The sequence below is a fragment of the Vipera ursinii genome, assembly GCF_947247035.1.
Source record: "Vipera ursinii genome assembly, chromosome: 1".
Taxonomy (NCBI): Eukaryota; Metazoa; Chordata; class Lepidosauria; order Squamata; family Viperidae; genus Vipera; species Vipera ursinii.
In genome coordinates this window covers 207,243,996-207,262,001 of record NC_139512.1, presented here as the reverse complement: position 1 = coordinate 207,262,001, position 18,006 = coordinate 207,243,996, and the positions used below count along the sequence as shown (strand labels likewise).

The following is an 18,006-nucleotide window of genomic DNA, read 5'->3' as shown; positions in this document are numbered from 1 at the left end:
AAACATGTCTTCTGGTACTGTGACCAAATAACTCTATCTTTGCTTGTTTGTCCATAGCACATTGTTCTAAAAGCCCTGGTCTTTGTGTAGATGTTTATGACCAAACTTTAGTCTTGCCCTGATGTTCTTTCTGGACAGCAAATATTTTCTCCTATATTCCACATGGATGTAATTTGTGCAGCTTCTTTACAATAGTAGACTCCTGCACTTGGACATCAGTAGTGGTGAGAACTATCTGTAGGTCCTATGATGAAATTCTGGGGTTTGTAGATGTCCATTTGTAGATGATCTTCTGTATAGTGGAATCATTGATGTTTGACAACCTTTTGAAATCTTTCCCAGACTCATAGGCATTATAATCTCCTTTCTGAAGGCTTCTGAGAGTTTTTTGGATCTAGGCAGGTATTCAACAAGAAAGAACAAAATCAATTAAATGTTTGAAGTTTTAGTAATATTTTTTTTAATGACCTAATCTGGCACACCTGAGTCTAAGATATTTGAGATACAGTAGTGATAAATGTTGGGGGTCTACTTAGTTTTTCTGTATGCAAAATTTGCATTTATGTTTGTTTAAATTACACAATGCACTACTAAATGTAAATGGCACATATTTCCAGTGGTAGGATTCAGCTGGTTCGCACCACTTCGGCAGAACCGGTAGCTTAATTTTTTTGTTGCTCAGGCCCAGAATGGACTTCCGAAAGCGGCTTCCACACAGAGAACTGGTGGTTCACACATTTGAATCCCACCACTGCTTATTTCTAATATTTTATCTACGGTATTAATATTGTTGAAATAAAGATCAAATATTTGTATGTTGAAATAGGTTGAAAACATTAAAAAAATGAGGTATACTTACTTTTTCACATGACTCTACTCAAAAATAGTGAACCTATGGAAAAATCTCCCATTGGTCTCACAGTGCAGATCTTAACGTTTTCTTTCTTTTTTGCTTATTTGTATCTGTTCGTTAGCTCGTGTTATAGCAATGTCGTTTCCATCTTCTGGACAGCAAGCTTTCTACAGGAATCCTATATCGGTAATCTAAAGATTAAAAGCTGATGGAAATAATTTCTGTTATTCTGTGAATCCTCCTTTTTGTTTTCCTCTACTCCCAATTGTTATTGGTGGTGTTTAATTTTAGTATGACTGTAAGAGATATCACATTAATTGCAGAAGAAAAGACCTCTTGGAAGTTAAAGCTATATTGCAAGTAAAATATAGTCTGCCCTTGGGATTTTTTCCCCTCATAGCTTTAGGCACGAATCCATATATAATTTTAACATCTACTTAACATATGAAAAAATGGGTTTCAATGATAAGCAGTGAGAAATAACTACTCAAGACCTGTTCACTATTGCTATTTTTTTGAATGTTGCTACTGGTATTATTATTTGTCAATGAAACGGTTTTCAACTGTTGATGCATTCAAGGATGAGCATCTCATATGGTGAATGGATCCTTGGCAGTTGATTATGCATTCTGAGGCCTGTAGAACTTACCAATTTGGAAGAGGGATTTAATAACATTATTAACAGAATAACAGGATAACAGATTTGGAAGGGACCTTTGAGGTCTTCTAGTTCAACCGCCTGCTCAAGCAGCAAACCCTATGTTGATGATACTCGACTATATATCACAACCCTAAATTGTGCCGATAAAAGTGTCAATGTACTAACCAGGGGACTGGAGGCTAAAGGTATGAAGAGTGATTGCAGGAATTGGGTATGTCTAATCTGATAAAAAGAAGGACTGTGGGGACATGATAGCAGTTTTCTAATATCTAAGGGGTTGCCACAAAGAAGAGATGGGTCAAAGCACCTGAAGGCAGGACAAGAGGCGATGGATAGAAACTAATCAAGGAGAGAACCAACCTAGAACTAAGGAGAAATTTCCTGACAATCAGTCAAACGACTTGCCTCCAGAAATTGCGGTTGCTCCAACAGTGGAAGCTTTTAAGATGAGATTGAACAGCCAAGTTGTCTAAAATAGTATAGGGTTTCCTGCTTGAGCAAAGGGCTGGACTAGAACAGATCCCCAACCTGTGGTCCGCGCCCCCCCCCCATAGTTGTGCTAGCACTGTGGCTGCGGGGCACAAAAACAGGATGCCGCTGCGCCTTGGGGTGCGAAAACAGGATGCTGCCATGCCATGGGGCGCAAAAACACCGCTGTGCCATGGGATGTGAAAATGGGACACCGCAGCGTGCAAGAACGGGGCACGCCACCACGTTTGCAGCGCACACATGCTCTTGGACTCATTTGTGCGCACATGCACATGTAAAATGCTTCCCCCTCCCTTTCCCTCTGGTCCGCCAACTGGGAAAGGTTGGTGACCTCTGGACCAGAAGACCTCTAAGGTTCCTTCCAACTTGTTTTTCTGTTAATATAATAATGGTATTCAGTGGTATTCAATCCCTCTTCTAAATTGTTCTGCAGAATTCTGACTATCTGGCTCCTTCAGCAACTATCAAATTTAGCAGTGCAAAGTATAATCCTTTGAGTTTGCAGATAAAGCAAAAATGCATTCTGCGTTTTGAATAAAAAATCAGTATGAATATTTACTATAGGTCCTCCACACTATGGATTACGGTATGATAAGCACGTATCCACATATACTCATGGATCAGCAGGGAATTTTAGCTGCCAAAATATACCCCCAAAACTAAGTTCAGGTTGTCCATGGATGGGCTTATATGGTAGTACTTTTTAAAAATACATATACAGGTTGTCCTCGACTTACAATAGTTCATTTAGTGATTGTTCAAAGTTACAATGGCACTGAAAAAAGTGACTTATGACCTTTTTTCACACGACTGTTGCAGCATCTCCATGGTTGCATGATCAAAATACAGATGCTTGACAACTGACTCTTATTTATGATGGTTGCAGTGTCCCGGGATCATGTAATCACCTTTTGTGACCTGACAAGCAAGGTAAATGAAGAAGCCAGAGCCACTTAACAACTGTGTTAATAATAACTGCAGTGATTCATTTAACAACTGTAGCAAGAAAGGTCATGAAATGGGGCAAAACTCACTTAACAACTGTCTTGCTTAGCAAAAGAAAGTTTGGGCTCATGGTTCGTAAGTCAAGGACTACCTGTATATAAGCAGAGAATCTGACCCTCGAATTTTTAATCAAAATACCATGGATAATGTGCCACCTGAAGATAAGCAAATTGTGGAAATTAAAACAAATTTTTAGGGTTGGCTAACCTGGGTGATACATTTTTCATGGTACAGCATTTTGATTAAAAATTCAAGAGTCAGCTTATCAATGGATGGACTGATCTGTAAGAATATGTACTGTGGTTTGTCTTTTTCCCTGAGTACTGCTTTAGTTTATTGATGGACTTTAGCAATACCAGTATTTATAATTTAGCCAGCATAATGGTTGGAAATTATGAAAGTAGAAGTCAGAATGCAGGAGGTTGCTGTATGTCTCTATATCAGCGTCAAAACCCTCTGAGATTTGAATCTTCCTCGAATACTTTCTATCTGAAACCAGTTAGATAAATAAAGTCATTAATAATTCAAGCCACCTTGACAATTAAAATAAATTATTATTTTTTATAAGGAAGTTGCAAAGTTCTTGGATACAAAACATGAAGACCACTACAAAGTCTACAATCTTTGTAGTAAGTATTACTTTGTTTCTTAGTCACCAAGACTGGAGCAGTCAGGAAAACTTCAACTGCATCTGTTCTCATCACAAGCCAGGCCATCCACCACCTTCAGTCTTAGCTTTGCCTTCTAGATATGCAGTGAATGTCCATAGTTGAGGGAGGACATGAATCTTGGTATCACATATCTTAACCATACCACACTAAATCAGTAACTGCTTCCTTTTAAAATAAAGGTCTGAATGATACAGAACTCAGTCTTTATGATAGCCTTAAGCTATATACATATTCCCACTTTTTTTAACCTCTTCAGCATAATGACTGTTATTTAGTCTACCTCAGTTCATGTTTTCCCAACTTAGTGGTCTCCATCTGATGGGTTCAATACCTCACTGACTGAAACTTCTTGAGTTGTAACGTCAAAACACCTGGAAGGTATAAAACATCTAGAAGAGAAAAAACTACTTCAGTTATAGACTATTTTCTTCAGTTCACTTCTTAATGTCAAGCCTCGTGGCAAGTGTTAAATCAAACTTTTCTAGGTTTACAACATCTGTGTCATTCACTGATAAAAGATTCTGGTCCTAATTGTGGTCGTAAGTTGAGGACTACCTGTAGCTCAGCAACTACCTAAAAACCATAGATGTTAACTGTTTCTGTCAGCAACAAAATTCAGTATAATTGCAAGGAGGAGGGTTGAACATATTGCTGTTTGCTACCCTGTCAACTCCAGTAGAAATTTGGAATTAATATAGCTTTGCTTTTTTTTTTTACACAGTTTAATGGGATGCATCTTTGTGTATGTATTTAATAAACCATATAGATATTGACACTTCAGAGGGCCATGCCCTGCTGGGCTTTGATTACTGAGATGAAATACATATTATAATTTGATACATCTGATTCTATAAAGCAGAAGAATCATAGATGTTTTTGTTGCTAATTTTAAAAAACTCCAATCTGTTGTCAAAACTGGAACTTCCACTGACTAATTAGAGGGAGGGCAAATTTACATCAAACATATAAAATTTGGTATAGATCAGAGGTTGCCAGCCTTTTTGGAATAGGTACATTTAAAGTTTGAGAACAAGTGGTACTGTTGCAAAACAGTTACTGGTAAAGATTGCCTGATGGCTGGCAGGGATGTAACCAATTTCAAAGTAAAGTTTTGCCAGAATGTTACCTGCCATGTTGTTAGTATTCCTTTTATTGAATATGCTATATTGCCCTGGCTTAGTGTTGTCCTTTTTCTGAGCAGATGGGCACACTTCAAAACTAAAGATATTGATTAAAGTTGCTTAACATTTTTATTTTCTTAAGGAACCCAGATATTCAGGAAAGAACAGAGAAGGATGAAAATACGCAGTTTCCCATTTTAAAAGCTGTGGGTGTGCATTTTAATGTAAAAATAAATAAATAAAAATCAGGTGGAGCAAGGAGTCTGGTCAATGCCCAAGGGGAATTGTGGGGTAAATAGTGCCCAAGTACCATTTAAGATCTAGATATTTGTCCAAAGTATTGCTTTGGAATCTTCCTAATGGATCTTTGTTTATATACATAATATTTGTATAATATTTTTTCCTGCAGGTGAGCAGGGCTATGACCCAGAGATTTTCCATTATAGAGTGGAACGGATGTTTATTGATGACCACAATGTTCCCACTTTGGCGTAAGTATGATTCTGCAATGGTGCTTTGTAGATTTGACAGTAAATTAAGGCTGAATAAACCAAATCCAGTTGTTTAAAGTTTGCAGATAGCTATAGTCTATGAAAATATATAATCTATAAAAATCTATAGTCTATTGAATTTATATACTGCTATCTCACAACTGTTGGCAGTTCACAATAATAAAGTACAAATAAAATATAAATTAATTAAAAACTCTGTATAACCGAACCCTGCAACATTAGTTAATACTCAAAGGCCCTCTGGAATAATTTACTTTTAACCTGTTTCCTGAAAGTTATAATCAGTGAACTCAATCTCATCTCCAGAGAGAGACGATTCCAGAGGGCAGGAGTCATCAGAGAGAAATAGTGCCTCTGGACTTCAGCCCCATCACTTTCTAGAAATAAAGCAATACCAGCAGCTTCTCCCAAGAGAAAAGCCTTGGACAGGTCAAATCCACTTGAAGGAGGCTAACCTGAAGGTACTAAGAGTGAAGCCATAAAGGGTGGTGTAGGTTATAACTAGCACTTTGATTTCCATCCACAAGCCACCAGGACATTACTGCAGGATTTGCAGAAATGGTATAACATGGTCAAGCACCTGGCTGCGCACAGACTGCCACATTCTGTATGAGCTGTGGTTTTTGAATGGTTTTCAAATGTAGCCCCATGTAATGTGCTTTGCAATTATCCCAGCAAGGGGTGATGAGGGCAGGAGTCATTGTAAGAAGCTATTCCCAGTCAAGGCACGGCTGCAGCTGGTGTACCAGCTGAAACTAAGGGCCTCATTATTACAGCTTGGCCTACTCTTCTATTAGGAGTTGTGAGTCCAAACAAAAAACAACTCTATTTTGCTGGGTTTAAGTTTAACATGTTTTCTTCCATCCAAATGCTAAGAGTCTCCCAGCATTGGACAAGACTTGTATAGTATCTTCAGCCAGACTGAACTGGCATATACAATTAAGTATCATCAGCATATTGCTAGCACCTCATCCTAAACCATCAGATGCCTTCTCTGAGTGGTTTCATGTACGGTAGATGTTTAAAAGTAGAGGATGCAGCCACTAGGTCAACTCCTCCTTCCCCATTAAGACTGGAACCACCTATTCAGGAAGGAGCAGAACCACTGAAGAACAGTTTTTCCAATAGCTAGCCCTCTGAGGGGGTCCAGAATGATGCCACAGTGGATGGTATTTAAGAGCTGCTCATGAGGGGTACACTTCATCCATGTCCTAGCAAAAGTTATTAACCAGAACGACTAATGCCCTTTTATTCCCATGCCTGAACCCTGATTCAAAAGATTTCAAAGACTTCTGTGTCTTAGGACATTTTCTATCTGTTCCATAATCTTTCCTACACAGAAGAGTGTCAGAGATGAGATGTTAATCATTAAAACAGCTGCATCCCAGTAAAACCTGTTAAGGGAGGATAACATAACCTCACAATGCCTCCCTTGAAACAAAGCACTGATAGCCTTGTTTCAAGAGGGTCCATCCTGGCTCCTAGAAGAAGCCAGAAGGGCTGTTGAACAGGTGATGGAATCATGCTGGAGAGTGGGCTGTTTCCTTCACAAAAGTCAGCGGGTCAAAAAATCCCAGGGAACAAAGTGCTGTACAAAATGGTTGTTTTATAACCAGCTGTCAATCCTAAACCCAGAGATGAGACAGTGAGATGCATGATTTCAGTTTCCTAGTCTGGTCTACCTTGAAGGGGTGACAGTATAAATCCAGAATCAAACTCACCGAATAGAAGCAGGGATGGTCATCAAATTGTTGATTGCTCTTCCTCACAATTGCTTTTCTGGGCCTCATCATGTACCTCTCCATCCATCATAATGGATTGTCCTGCTGCTATCCTTAATGGTGTGCTCATCATACATATCCCTCCCTTACAAGCTCATAATACATATGCCTCCCTTACAAGCCAACATACACCCACACACTGGACTCAGTAGTCCTGCTTTTACCAAGAAAGACTACTATCCTATAAAGACCCTTCCTCTGTTCCCATAATCTATCTTAATATCTGTCAAAATGCCCTTCCTCACAAAAGCCCTCCAGCCTAATCTGCCTGTCTCCTCTCCCCAAAAGAAGAAAACTCTTAATAAATTCAGCTTGTTTCCAATTGTGAGCAGCAGTGCAAGTCTTTTTAGTGGAAAGTCCTTAAAAATCTCTCCTATGAACTATGTTCTGGCTTATCTCCAGAGGTAATCTAAAGATGCTTAAACGGAAATGGTGTGTGGTTATAAGAAATTCCACTGTTCTGATAAAGGAGAGAACATTTTAATTTTTCCACAGTAATATATACATAAGCTCTTAAATAAGGCATTCTTCCTTTTCTTTAAGGGAGATGCTCATATTCACTGCCAGTGTGAGGCAATGGATGGAACAGGACAACCACAATGTTATAGCAATACACTGTAAAGGTGGGAAAGGTACGCGAACTCTCTGGCTTGGAAATCCCAAAGATCCCTCTTTTGACAATTGTTCTGGGGCAGGAGAGTGTGTAAAATGGCTCCCTGAATTGGACTCAAGAGGCTAGCATCTGTCAGTATTAATGCTGAAGGGCTGATAAAATGTTTTCAGATAATGTATTAGTTAAGGGATGTGCTGACTGTAGCCTCACGTGGTCTTGAAAAACAGCCCCATGCAGAATGCACTGTAGTGATCCAGTATCTTTCAGACATACTCAAGGGGAATGTTATTTTTAGCCCTTCTGAAAACCTTAGATTATCAGTCATTATCTGGGATGCGTGGAAATTCAGCAATAGCAGTAGCACTTAGACTTATATACCGCTTCACAGTGCTTTACAGCCCTCTCTAAGCAGTTTATATATTGCCCTCAACAATCTGGGTCCTCATTTTACTGACCTTCCAAGAATGGTAGTTTAACACCTGAACTGCTGAACTGCTGGCAGCCGGCAGTCAGCAGAAGTAGCCTGCAGTACTGCATACTGACCACTGCGCCACCATGGCTCAATAGATTTAGCATTCACTGAAAGTAGCTATCTGCGAAGACTGTTTGCATTACTTGGTGTTAGATGTGCAGGGTGAATTTTTCGTAAGTTCAGGTTTCAGATTTGTTTGGAGGTACAGGGGTGGGATTGCTTAATACTGATGCTTTCATAGCCTCATTCTTCGGGACAAGTAAACACAATATCATTATTTCTAAGTCACCAATTTCCCCTTTTTGATGCAGGTAGGACTGGAACTATGATTTGCATCTGGCTTATTGACACCGGCCTGTTTAAGACTGCGCAGGTAACAAAGTAATGTTGATATTTTCCCTCTTGTTTCTGAATGAGTTAAAGTATCTGAAGTGCTACCTCCCATAGTTTCTTCTGTGTGGGTTCCAGAGGTAAAATGGAATTAAAAACTGATACTTTCAGTGTGGCTTGACCAAACCACCTAGCATACAATTTCTTGTTTGTTCAGTATCATCTTTGATAAGGAGTTTGAATCTGCCATATCCAAGACTTCATGTAATAGAGCCGAAAAAGCTGTTCTGTCACCGTGTGAAATTCCTTCAACAAAGCTTCTTCCTATATGTGTCGAGTTGTTCTTTTTCTCAGACTACTATTTTACCTGCCTGCCTGCAGCAAATATTAAGTTGACCAACTTGTAATTATTTGGATGTCTCCTGGAACTCTATTTAAAGTTGGTGTTAGCTTAGTGGCTGCCCGTAGTTCTTCCCAAAATTGCTTATGAATTGTAATTTACAATATGACTGAAAAGGAAAATAATTAAATATGTGTTAAAGTAATTGTTTCTTTAATTAAATCCAAATTAAGTTTTGCTCCACTCTGCCCACTTGGTTTTCTTGAGCACATCTATTTTCTGAAGTGTAAGCTCTGGCATGCCACTTACAAATGTGTAGCCCTGAGGCACTCTGCTGACCCCCAGTTGTGCACTTTTCTGATATAAGATCTCTAAACCGAATACTGTAAGATGCTGCAGTAGTTATAGTAACACAATTCTCATTTTTAAAGGAAAGTTTGGAGTACTTTGGTAAAAGAAGAACTGATGAAACTGCCAGCACCAAGTTTCAGGGTGTTGAAACTCCATCACAGGTAATTTTTTTTTACTATGAAGCTATGTGTAAGGTTGAATAAAAAATAATAATAATACAATTGATTGGCACAAAAATAGCTGTGTAATTTAAATACGTATTTTCTGTTTTTACCTTGCATTTTTTAAAAGTTCTGCTTCACTGCCTTTCCTCCAGTCCTGATAGCTGGGGTTTGGTCATTTTTGGTTAAGCAAAGCTTGGGACATGAATATTAAATTCTCCCCCTTACGAAGTCAAACATCAGAGAATGATATGAGAAATACCTTGGGAGACGGGGCAAAGAGATGCTGCCTAGGGCAGGGGTGGGCAACCTCGGCTCTTTTGTGACTCGTGGACTTCAACTCCCAGCATTCTTGAGTCAGCATGGCTGGTTCAGGAATTCTCGGTATTGAAGTCCAGAAGTCATAAAAGAGCCAAGGTCGCCCACCCCTGGCCTAGGGAATGATCAGATAAGAGACAGCGTAGCAGCCCACAGCTGGATAGTCAGTGGGGCAAGAGGTTCAGAAGGGATGCTCCTTAGTTTTTCAGGCTGTGCCTTCAGACTTTCAAGTTTCTATTCATGTAGCTTCACAATCAAGTAGAATTAGCTTATGTGATCTTGTTTCATGTCTGGTCTACTTGGTAAGGCTGACATCAGTTTTGCAAGTCTGAAAGTACAATTGTCCTACTGTCTCCTTTACAACCTGAGAAGCTCAGGGAGGTCCTTTCTGTTGCCCCGCCTACCATCCAACTGCAGGGTACGCTGTTCCTCACTTGACCATTTCCTGGGCGATATCTCTTTGCCCCGTCTCCCAAGGACTTCCCCACATAACATTATAAATGGACTTTCCATTTTTTGGATTAATAGGACATTTGCTTTCCTTAAGGTTTTGGTTTTATAGAGGTATGACTATTTATATTTACTCTAGATTTCTATATAAAATTATTTTTGTCTCAAGGCACTCCTAAATTTTATTTGCAGAGTCGATATGTAGAATATTATGAAATCTTGAAATCAGAATACAACCTGATCCTCCCACCAGAGAAGCTTTTCAGAATCAAATGCATAAAACTCTATGCTATCCAAGGTAAGTGCCACTAAAATGCAGTAGGAAGGGGATTGTCCAGTTGTTTATGCAGTCTCAGCACTTAGATCACAGTTGGGCTCCTTTCATCACACAGTAGTACCATCAGAGTAGGGCTGTGAATGGGCAGGCTGAATATGCTTGACAGTTACAGCCAGCCGGACTCATCCTAGTTGGTCAGTTCATATCCACTAATAAAGCATGGCTCTTGGTTCTGTTGAATCAGACTGTCTCATCTCCCTCTGTTGGAGATTGAATTTGAAAAACAAACAAAGGCTTGGGGAAGAGCTTGGAAAGAAGTTACAGAACTAAGGTGGAAGAAAGAGTGGAGTTGTAACATCTCTTTGAACCACCTCTATTAAATGGCTAGAATGTTTATGAATCAAAGGGAAAGTCTAAGTAGTTTAATCAGAAGGAACATCTGATTTAAGAGTCACTCATTTTTTATAGAAATAGGTAAAACATGATTTTGCATTAGATTTTTAGTTTGTTTTCTCTGGCTGTTAAGTCTATTTTTTCTGTACTTCTTTATGCAGGATAAGACATTGTCTATATTATGCCCAGTCTTTTATACCTTATTCAAACTGGACATGAAGACACTAGATTTATTTAGGATACTTTTATGAGTTGGGATCCCTGTAGCGTCTCTTCTGAGTTCCAAGCAAGTCGCTAGAACAGACCAGTACCATCTTAAAACAGGATGTTCAAAGCCTCCAGTCTACTTCCACACATGTTCAGCCAACCATTTCAGCAGGGTAGCAGCTATAACATATCCTTGTGTTGGTGCCGTTTTAGCCTACTGATGTTATTTCAGGAAGTGAATTGACCAGCTGCCTTGTGTTTGATGGAGATTCTTTACTCAACCTGTCTCTCAGCATTTTAGGTTTCCCATTGTAGAAATGTGCTTGCACATTTGGAGAAAGTACACAAATACAAAATGGCTGGTTTAGCAGCATTGCAAGTTTCAGAAGGCAAGTTTGCTGTCATGAAATTGAAAGCTGTTGAGATTTTTCAGTGTACCTGCAATTTTTAATCTACCTCCCTATTGAATAGTTTTCCTTTAAACTATAACTGCATTTTCCCCAAAATCAATGGATACATAAATGCATAGACATACATGAAACATAGAAAAACACAATGTCAGTTTAGTCTTTTTGTGAAGAGTGAAAAAGGAATGCTTGCTTAGATATGGATCAAGTAAAAGGAGGCATTTATTGGGCAGCTTGAAAGTAGAACAAGCTAGGAATAATGGATTGATAGACTAGCAACCCTGTAAACATTATTGTATTCCTAGCATTTACATAGTCAAATTGTCAGAACATATTAAACTGGATTGGAAAGGACTAGGAGATGAAAAAGCTGGTCATTTTGCAACATCACAGGATATTTTTGTTTTAAAATATTCATTCTGTTGTTTGATTCCAGTAATCATCTAATGCGTGTCTTTGTCTCCATTTCTCCTTTTTCCCCTCTTTAGGAGTTGGTAAGGGCAATGGGACTGATTTCAGAATAAAGATAATCATGAAGAAGGAAGTAGCATTTCAGTGCATTTGTGCAACATTAATGAACTGCAAGGTCAGAGCTTCATGTTAAGGATCCTGCAGTCATGAAGGCCAGGATTTGTTTAAGTTTTTAAGTTTAAGTTTTATTAAATTTTTATACCGCCCTTCTCCCGAAGGACTCAGGGCGGTGAACAGGGCATATAATAAAAATACAAAAGTACAAAAGTTAAAAGAGAATTAAATTATTGCCCAAAATAAAACAGTAAGAATATACAAATAATTAAAACCCTAAGTTGACTCCCCATCAGGCCAGGCCAGCTTGTTCGAATAAATGGGTCTTTAACTCGCGCCGGAAGGAGCGGAGATCCGGTGCCATCCGGAGCTCAACCGGCAGTTGATTCCACAGAGCCGGGGCGCCCACAGAGAAGGCCCTGCCCCTGGGGGCCACCAGCTGACATTCTCTGACCGGAGGCACCCTGAGGAGGCCCTCTCTGTGGGAACGCACTGGGCGGAGGGGAGTTGACGCCGGCAGCAGGTGGTCCCCGAGGTATTCCGGACCCATGCCATGTAAGGACTTAAAAACCATCACTAAAGACCTTGAACCTCACCCGGAAGACAACTGGTAACCAATGCAGCTCGCGGAGCAAAGGTGTAACATGGGAGTACCGGGAAACTCCCAAGACAATTGGGAGTTGATAGAATTCCCATTCATTCCATGTTCAATTGCAGCACAGATCCGCGTACTGCAATGAAAACTGATGCACCCTTGCTTTGAATTCACTGATTGAACAATTTCAAATAGGCAGTGATGAATAAAGTAGTGAGAAGGGCCGTGCTTAACAGATGCATGCCAGGTATTTGTTTCAGTTCTGTCTCTAGAACAGGGGTATCAAACTCACAACATCATGTGATGTGTCGTGACATATCATGATTTTTTTCTCCGTTGCCGGCAATGGGGTGGGCGTGGTTTTGGCATGACGCATCCGGCCCGTGGGCCGGCAGTTTGACACCTCTGCTCTAGAATCTATAAATGGGAAGGAGAAATTTCTTATTTGAGATCCTGGAGAACCAGCATAACAAAGAAAGCGCTAGGCACACCAGTAATCTGACTTGCAATATGGCAGCTTCTGCTATTCTTATTGGCTGTGTTGTGAGAATAACAGATCCTTTTGCAGTTTTTTACGAAAATAGCTAGCGTGCTATTTGACTAACATCCAGAAAGGCTGATAGATTATTATATGTCAGTTAAGTTCCCACAAATAGTGATAAATTAACTAGAGGTGGCATTAATCCATCTGAGGGTCAGAGAAGAATGTGTTTTTAATGTTCGTGCCTTGAAATAAGTAATTTTTGAGAAGCAAGCTAGTCTTATGAAAAGCTGCATTCAAAATAGAGTTAATTTATACCTAAAGCACTAGTGGAGAGCTCTTTAATATTGCATGAGGTTATATACTTATAGAACTGTATAATCTGTTCAAGAGCTAAATGGCAGTTTTATGGCATGACTTCTTACCTTTAAAATTTCCTTTTGAGCCAGAATGGGTAATGCCATATGCATAGGACTTTCAGTCTCTCACATACATAATCTTGTCCTCTCGAGTGGAGAGACTTACTGAAATATTAACAGATAATGAGCTGCACCTCCCTCCATGCTCCTCCGTGGTGATTTCAGTGCATGAGAAAAAGAACTAATAAATTACAGTCTTGCGTTGAGTGAGAAACTTTTAGTGAGTGAGAATAAGATGTGTTTATATTTTGTTTCAGTTGTTCCTTGATCATGAAAATGACCTGGTAGTAATTGGTTTGAAGAACTGTCCTGTCATCAGAAACGATGTGAAAGTCAGATTTGAAGCTACTTCTGTAAGTTGAGAAATGGTGAATTTTTGTATACCTGTCACATTTGTAACTGTGTTGAAATAGTCATTCCATTCCATCTCAGGCACAAAACCTTTAAATGGTTTAAGTATCCTGCTGACCTTATACCCACCTACCAAACTTGGCTGACTTTGAAAAACTAAGCTTGGTAGGCCTGTTTTGGAGTCCAGCAGGAAATGCCAGACTAAAAAAGCCTAAAAAGCAGCGGCAAACTACTTCCATATTGTTATTAAGGAAATTACATAGCCATGTCTCAAACTGACCAATTGTTGATTTGGATTGAAAGAAACTTCAGGCTTCTCTGTTTTGCAGCCTTAAGTGGCCAGATTTCTCTACATAAATTGATCAGATGTGACCAGCTGAAGACATGTTATGGATTTCAGTTCTTTCTTTTTTTATAATATTTTATTGATTTTCTAATTTTACAATTAAACATTTAAAAAGCAACGTGGTGACTGGGTAATCAATGATTCCATAACATACACAGATCTTTAGCAAAAATCTCAAGTTACACCTTCAGATATTTCCTCACTTTATCCTTTAATATCTACTATCTCATATTGAATTGAATATAATTCTTATTGTTATGAACTAAGTAAAACCATCTTTGTTACATTTATCAATAATTTTAACCTTATACATATCTTAATTGTGTTTACATTCAATCCTATATACATCAGTGTCCTGTTGTATCCTTTTCCCCCCAGGCTTTCATTTCTCCTCAATATTCAACTTAACATTTTTTATGTTATAGTTTCTAAGCTTTAGGTAACTAGTGTTTCCCTTATCTCAACTTCTACATTTCCCCCTTTTTATAACAAAATCTAATATTCTAAATATACGTCTTATCTATTTGCATATAATCTTATTCTATTTTCTAAAAATTCTTTTTTTACCATATTAAACCAAAAATCTATTAATCTTATAACAGATCTTACCTATTCAGTTATAATATTACTTTATTTTCTAAAAAGAATTATCTATATTCAACTATCTTCAACCTTCTAATCAATAGTATAAAATCCCCCCCTAATAAATCAAAACCCTAGTTTCTTTCAGCCTTACTCTGGCTTTTTTCCTTTGCCAACTAACCATCCATGTCAGTACTTTTAATTCATCAAACAGTTCTCCCTCTATTATTGTGTGTATTATTTGAGTTAAGAAAACCATTTAATTACATTTTTTTGGAAGAACTAGCCTCATTATATTTCTTTGATCACCTCCCCATTATTCCAGTTTCCCACAGTTTATCTTCCATTCAGTCTGTTCTTCCTTTTCCTAAAGTTTCTTCTGATTTATGAAAAAAATCTTTTCCATTTTCAATGTTGTCACTCTCTTTTCCAATTTCCCCATTGGCTGGATCTGATGGTCTGTTGGGTCTTCTGTTTTAATATTTAGTTGTTCCATTTCTCCTGTTGCTTTCTGCATTGTTGGATCTTTGGTTGTAGTCAAAATCTGGGTCTGTATATTTAAGCTGGCATCTTGTTCCTTTATGTTGCCTCTTATTTTGTGACATGCTGAAAGAATGGTTTCATGTATTGATTTCAACGTAGAAAGGATTTTTTTTCCTGATCTTCATCCATATTCTCTTGATAATGTATTAAATTAAGGATTTTAAAATCAAATGTTAAAAATAGTTTTTGTAGCTAGATGTGTGACATCTGTTTCACGTGTTGTGGATAGTCTTATAGTGAAAATTGCTTGGCAGGTAAGAATTTATAGTCCAAAGTATTCCATCATCTCATGTAGTAACAAAGACTTCTCATGTGAAGAAATAGGAAAACGATTTCTCACATATAATTCTGAAAGTCAGTAAAGGTTTATCTTCATAGTTCAAACAGGCCAGATAAACTGTCTTGCAGTTCCTTCTTTACAGCTGTGTTTCTCACAGGTGGCATGTCAAGGTTCAGAGGGTTTTTTCTAATTTCTGCGTTTCCAGCCAAGTCTTTTTAGTCAATAACAAATTGTAATAGCATATTTTACTGCAAGATGTCACCAATGACGTTTAAAAAATTTTAGATCCTGAGTTTAATAATAGTTTTTCAAGATTTATTTCTTTTCTTTTTAAATAAAAGCCAATATCTCCAGTAAGGGTAGGAAAACTTTTAGTTTCCAAATTTCAAAGGTATATGCATCCAATTAAGTTAGAATTGTTCTTACAATTGCTCTTTTTCCTTAGGTAGTCAATCGCCGCTGTTCTTAAGAGGGTGGGGTAAGAATTCCCTTCCCTCTCTCCTCACAGGGGGAAGAAATACTTTGGGCAGCTTTTCCAGGAAAAATATTTAAAGTCTTAAAGAGAAGATCAAATCTCACCCAGTTTCATCCGCGTTGCTTTAAAGGTGCTTGGTTGTAGTTTTGACTTCGGCTGTCAGCAGCTTAATGACGAGCCATATTGCTATGGCCGATCTTTTCCCCGCCAGTTTGGAGAGCTGCCCCAGATCAAGCGGAAGGGCTACTGTCCTTCCGCAATCAAACAGGGGTCCTCTCCTTGCTCATCGCCCCTACAGGGCAACTTTCGACCCTTTCCAGGGTCCCCCGGCGGGATAAAACTGGACACTGAAGACGGAGCTCACCTCTATACGTCTGCCAACACTGCGATGGCAAACCGGAAGTCAATTTCAGTTATTTCTATGATTTGGCTGTGATGATGGCTTGATGTTTTATCCAAGTAGCATTAACTGTATTTCTTGTCTTTTAAAAAAATTTAGGATATTCCAAACGGCTATGATGGCTGTGCTTTCTTTTTTTGGTTCCATACAGCTTTTATACGGGACTACCAGTAAGTTTTATGTTTAAGTACACATGGAAAAGAAAGCCAAAATGCACCCAGACCTGTGAGCCAGGGTATAAAAGACTTTAGGTTACAGAAACCTAGCTCAAGCCTCCACAGAAACAGACCGGCATTTCTTTATTTCTATGGGATTGTGTATATTTTATGGATAATCTATAGAGAAAAGGAGGCCTGCCTTTTCATATTGCTTAGTATAAGTCAACTCCTCAGAGAACACCAACTTAAAAAAAATGCCTCTGCCATGTAGAGGGATGTTCGTATTACAGTTTTTACTTTAATGGATTTATAAAGCTTACTAAGTCTCTAAGAAAAGTTATGTAATTATTTAGTAAAAGTTCACAACTTTTTTTGAAAATAAGTCCTCAATGGTACCATTCAGTTTGTCACTGCAGGTAATTTTATTTGCCATGTAGGAGATACAAAATACTAGGGTGGCACCTAAGTGCTTTTAAGCAAGGGAATAATTTCCGTTGCAAGTGTTAATTCTTTCTTTAGACTATTAAGCTACATTTGATATTACTTGTTTACTAATGTTGGAAATACATTTAATGTTGACTAGAATTTATTTTGCATTCAAGCTATTATATTCTTTTCCCAAACTATGCTCTTCTCAAACTATTTATATTTACCTATTTGAGGGCATTTATACGCTGTTCCCTTCCAAGTGCATCAATTTGTGTCATCATCATAAATGAGTATTGCCAAATGCCAATACTCATGAAAGTGTGAGTTTTATGTGTTTGAAAATTCAGCTTTCTTAGATATGACACACCTGTCATTTTTTTCTATGAATAATGTTTGGAGGTGAATGATAGCATTTGCAGAGTCACAATGGCACTAGCCATGCACAGGAGGCAGGCATGTGCATTCTTAAGGGGAACCGAAGGGTTGCTGAAGAGCTGAATATTTTTCTGGGAAAAGTTATTTGAAAATGCAGTGTTATTAGAAAAACTATTTTGTTCTCTTCTGTGCAAAAGTTTAAATAATTTACATTAGAGAACTGGGGTTTTTTCTCTTTTCCCTAGACTTTTCCTCACAAGAAATGAAATCGATAACTTAAACAAGCCAAAGATGTGGAAGATGTTCAGAGATAATTTTGCTGTGGAGTTATATTTCACTGACCCATGACTGAAGCAAGCAGAAACAGACTTAACTGGGAATTGCATAATAATTTAGTAACCTGGTTTTGCACCTGATATGCAACTGTATTTTGAGACTACTCCTTCTCAGTGTTCAGAATCACCTTGAATGTAAAAATAAAACTAAGGCCTAGTGCACTATCATGATGACAATTAATTTTGCCATCTGGATTCTGTGTAAGAAAATTAAAGGGTCTTCAGTGAGTTTTACTGCTCTCTTCTGTTCCTATCCCTCTGTGTAAACTCAGTAACAAGTTCACAAGTTCTTCGTTATCT

The 18,006-nt window shown here is 38.3% G+C and overlaps 1 protein-coding gene across 1 annotated transcript in view; it reads left to right on the top strand.

Moving 5' to 3' along the window:
- Positions 1-17,719, top strand: part of LOC310636909 (phosphatidylinositol 3,4,5-trisphosphate 3-phosphatase TPTE2-like) — a gene marked incomplete at both ends in the record, with an annotated part of 35,758 nt that extends 18,039 nt beyond the window's left edge. The window contains 11 exons of the mRNA XM_083357062.1: positions 975-1,039; positions 3,577-3,637; positions 5,210-5,291; positions 7,637-7,725; positions 8,490-8,551; positions 9,280-9,360; positions 10,321-10,426; positions 11,901-11,998; positions 13,690-13,785; positions 16,509-16,579; positions 17,617-17,719. Coding sequence (XP_083213188.1) covers positions 975-1,039; positions 3,577-3,637; positions 5,210-5,291; positions 7,637-7,725; positions 8,490-8,551; positions 9,280-9,360; positions 10,321-10,426; positions 11,901-11,998; positions 13,690-13,785; positions 16,509-16,579; positions 17,617-17,719 — 914 coding nt within the window. The remainder of the gene's footprint in view (positions 1-974; positions 1,040-3,576; positions 3,638-5,209; positions 5,292-7,636; positions 7,726-8,489; positions 8,552-9,279; positions 9,361-10,320; positions 10,427-11,900; positions 11,999-13,689; positions 13,786-16,508; positions 16,580-17,616) is intronic.
- Between the last annotated feature and the right edge of the window lie 287 nt (positions 17,720-18,006).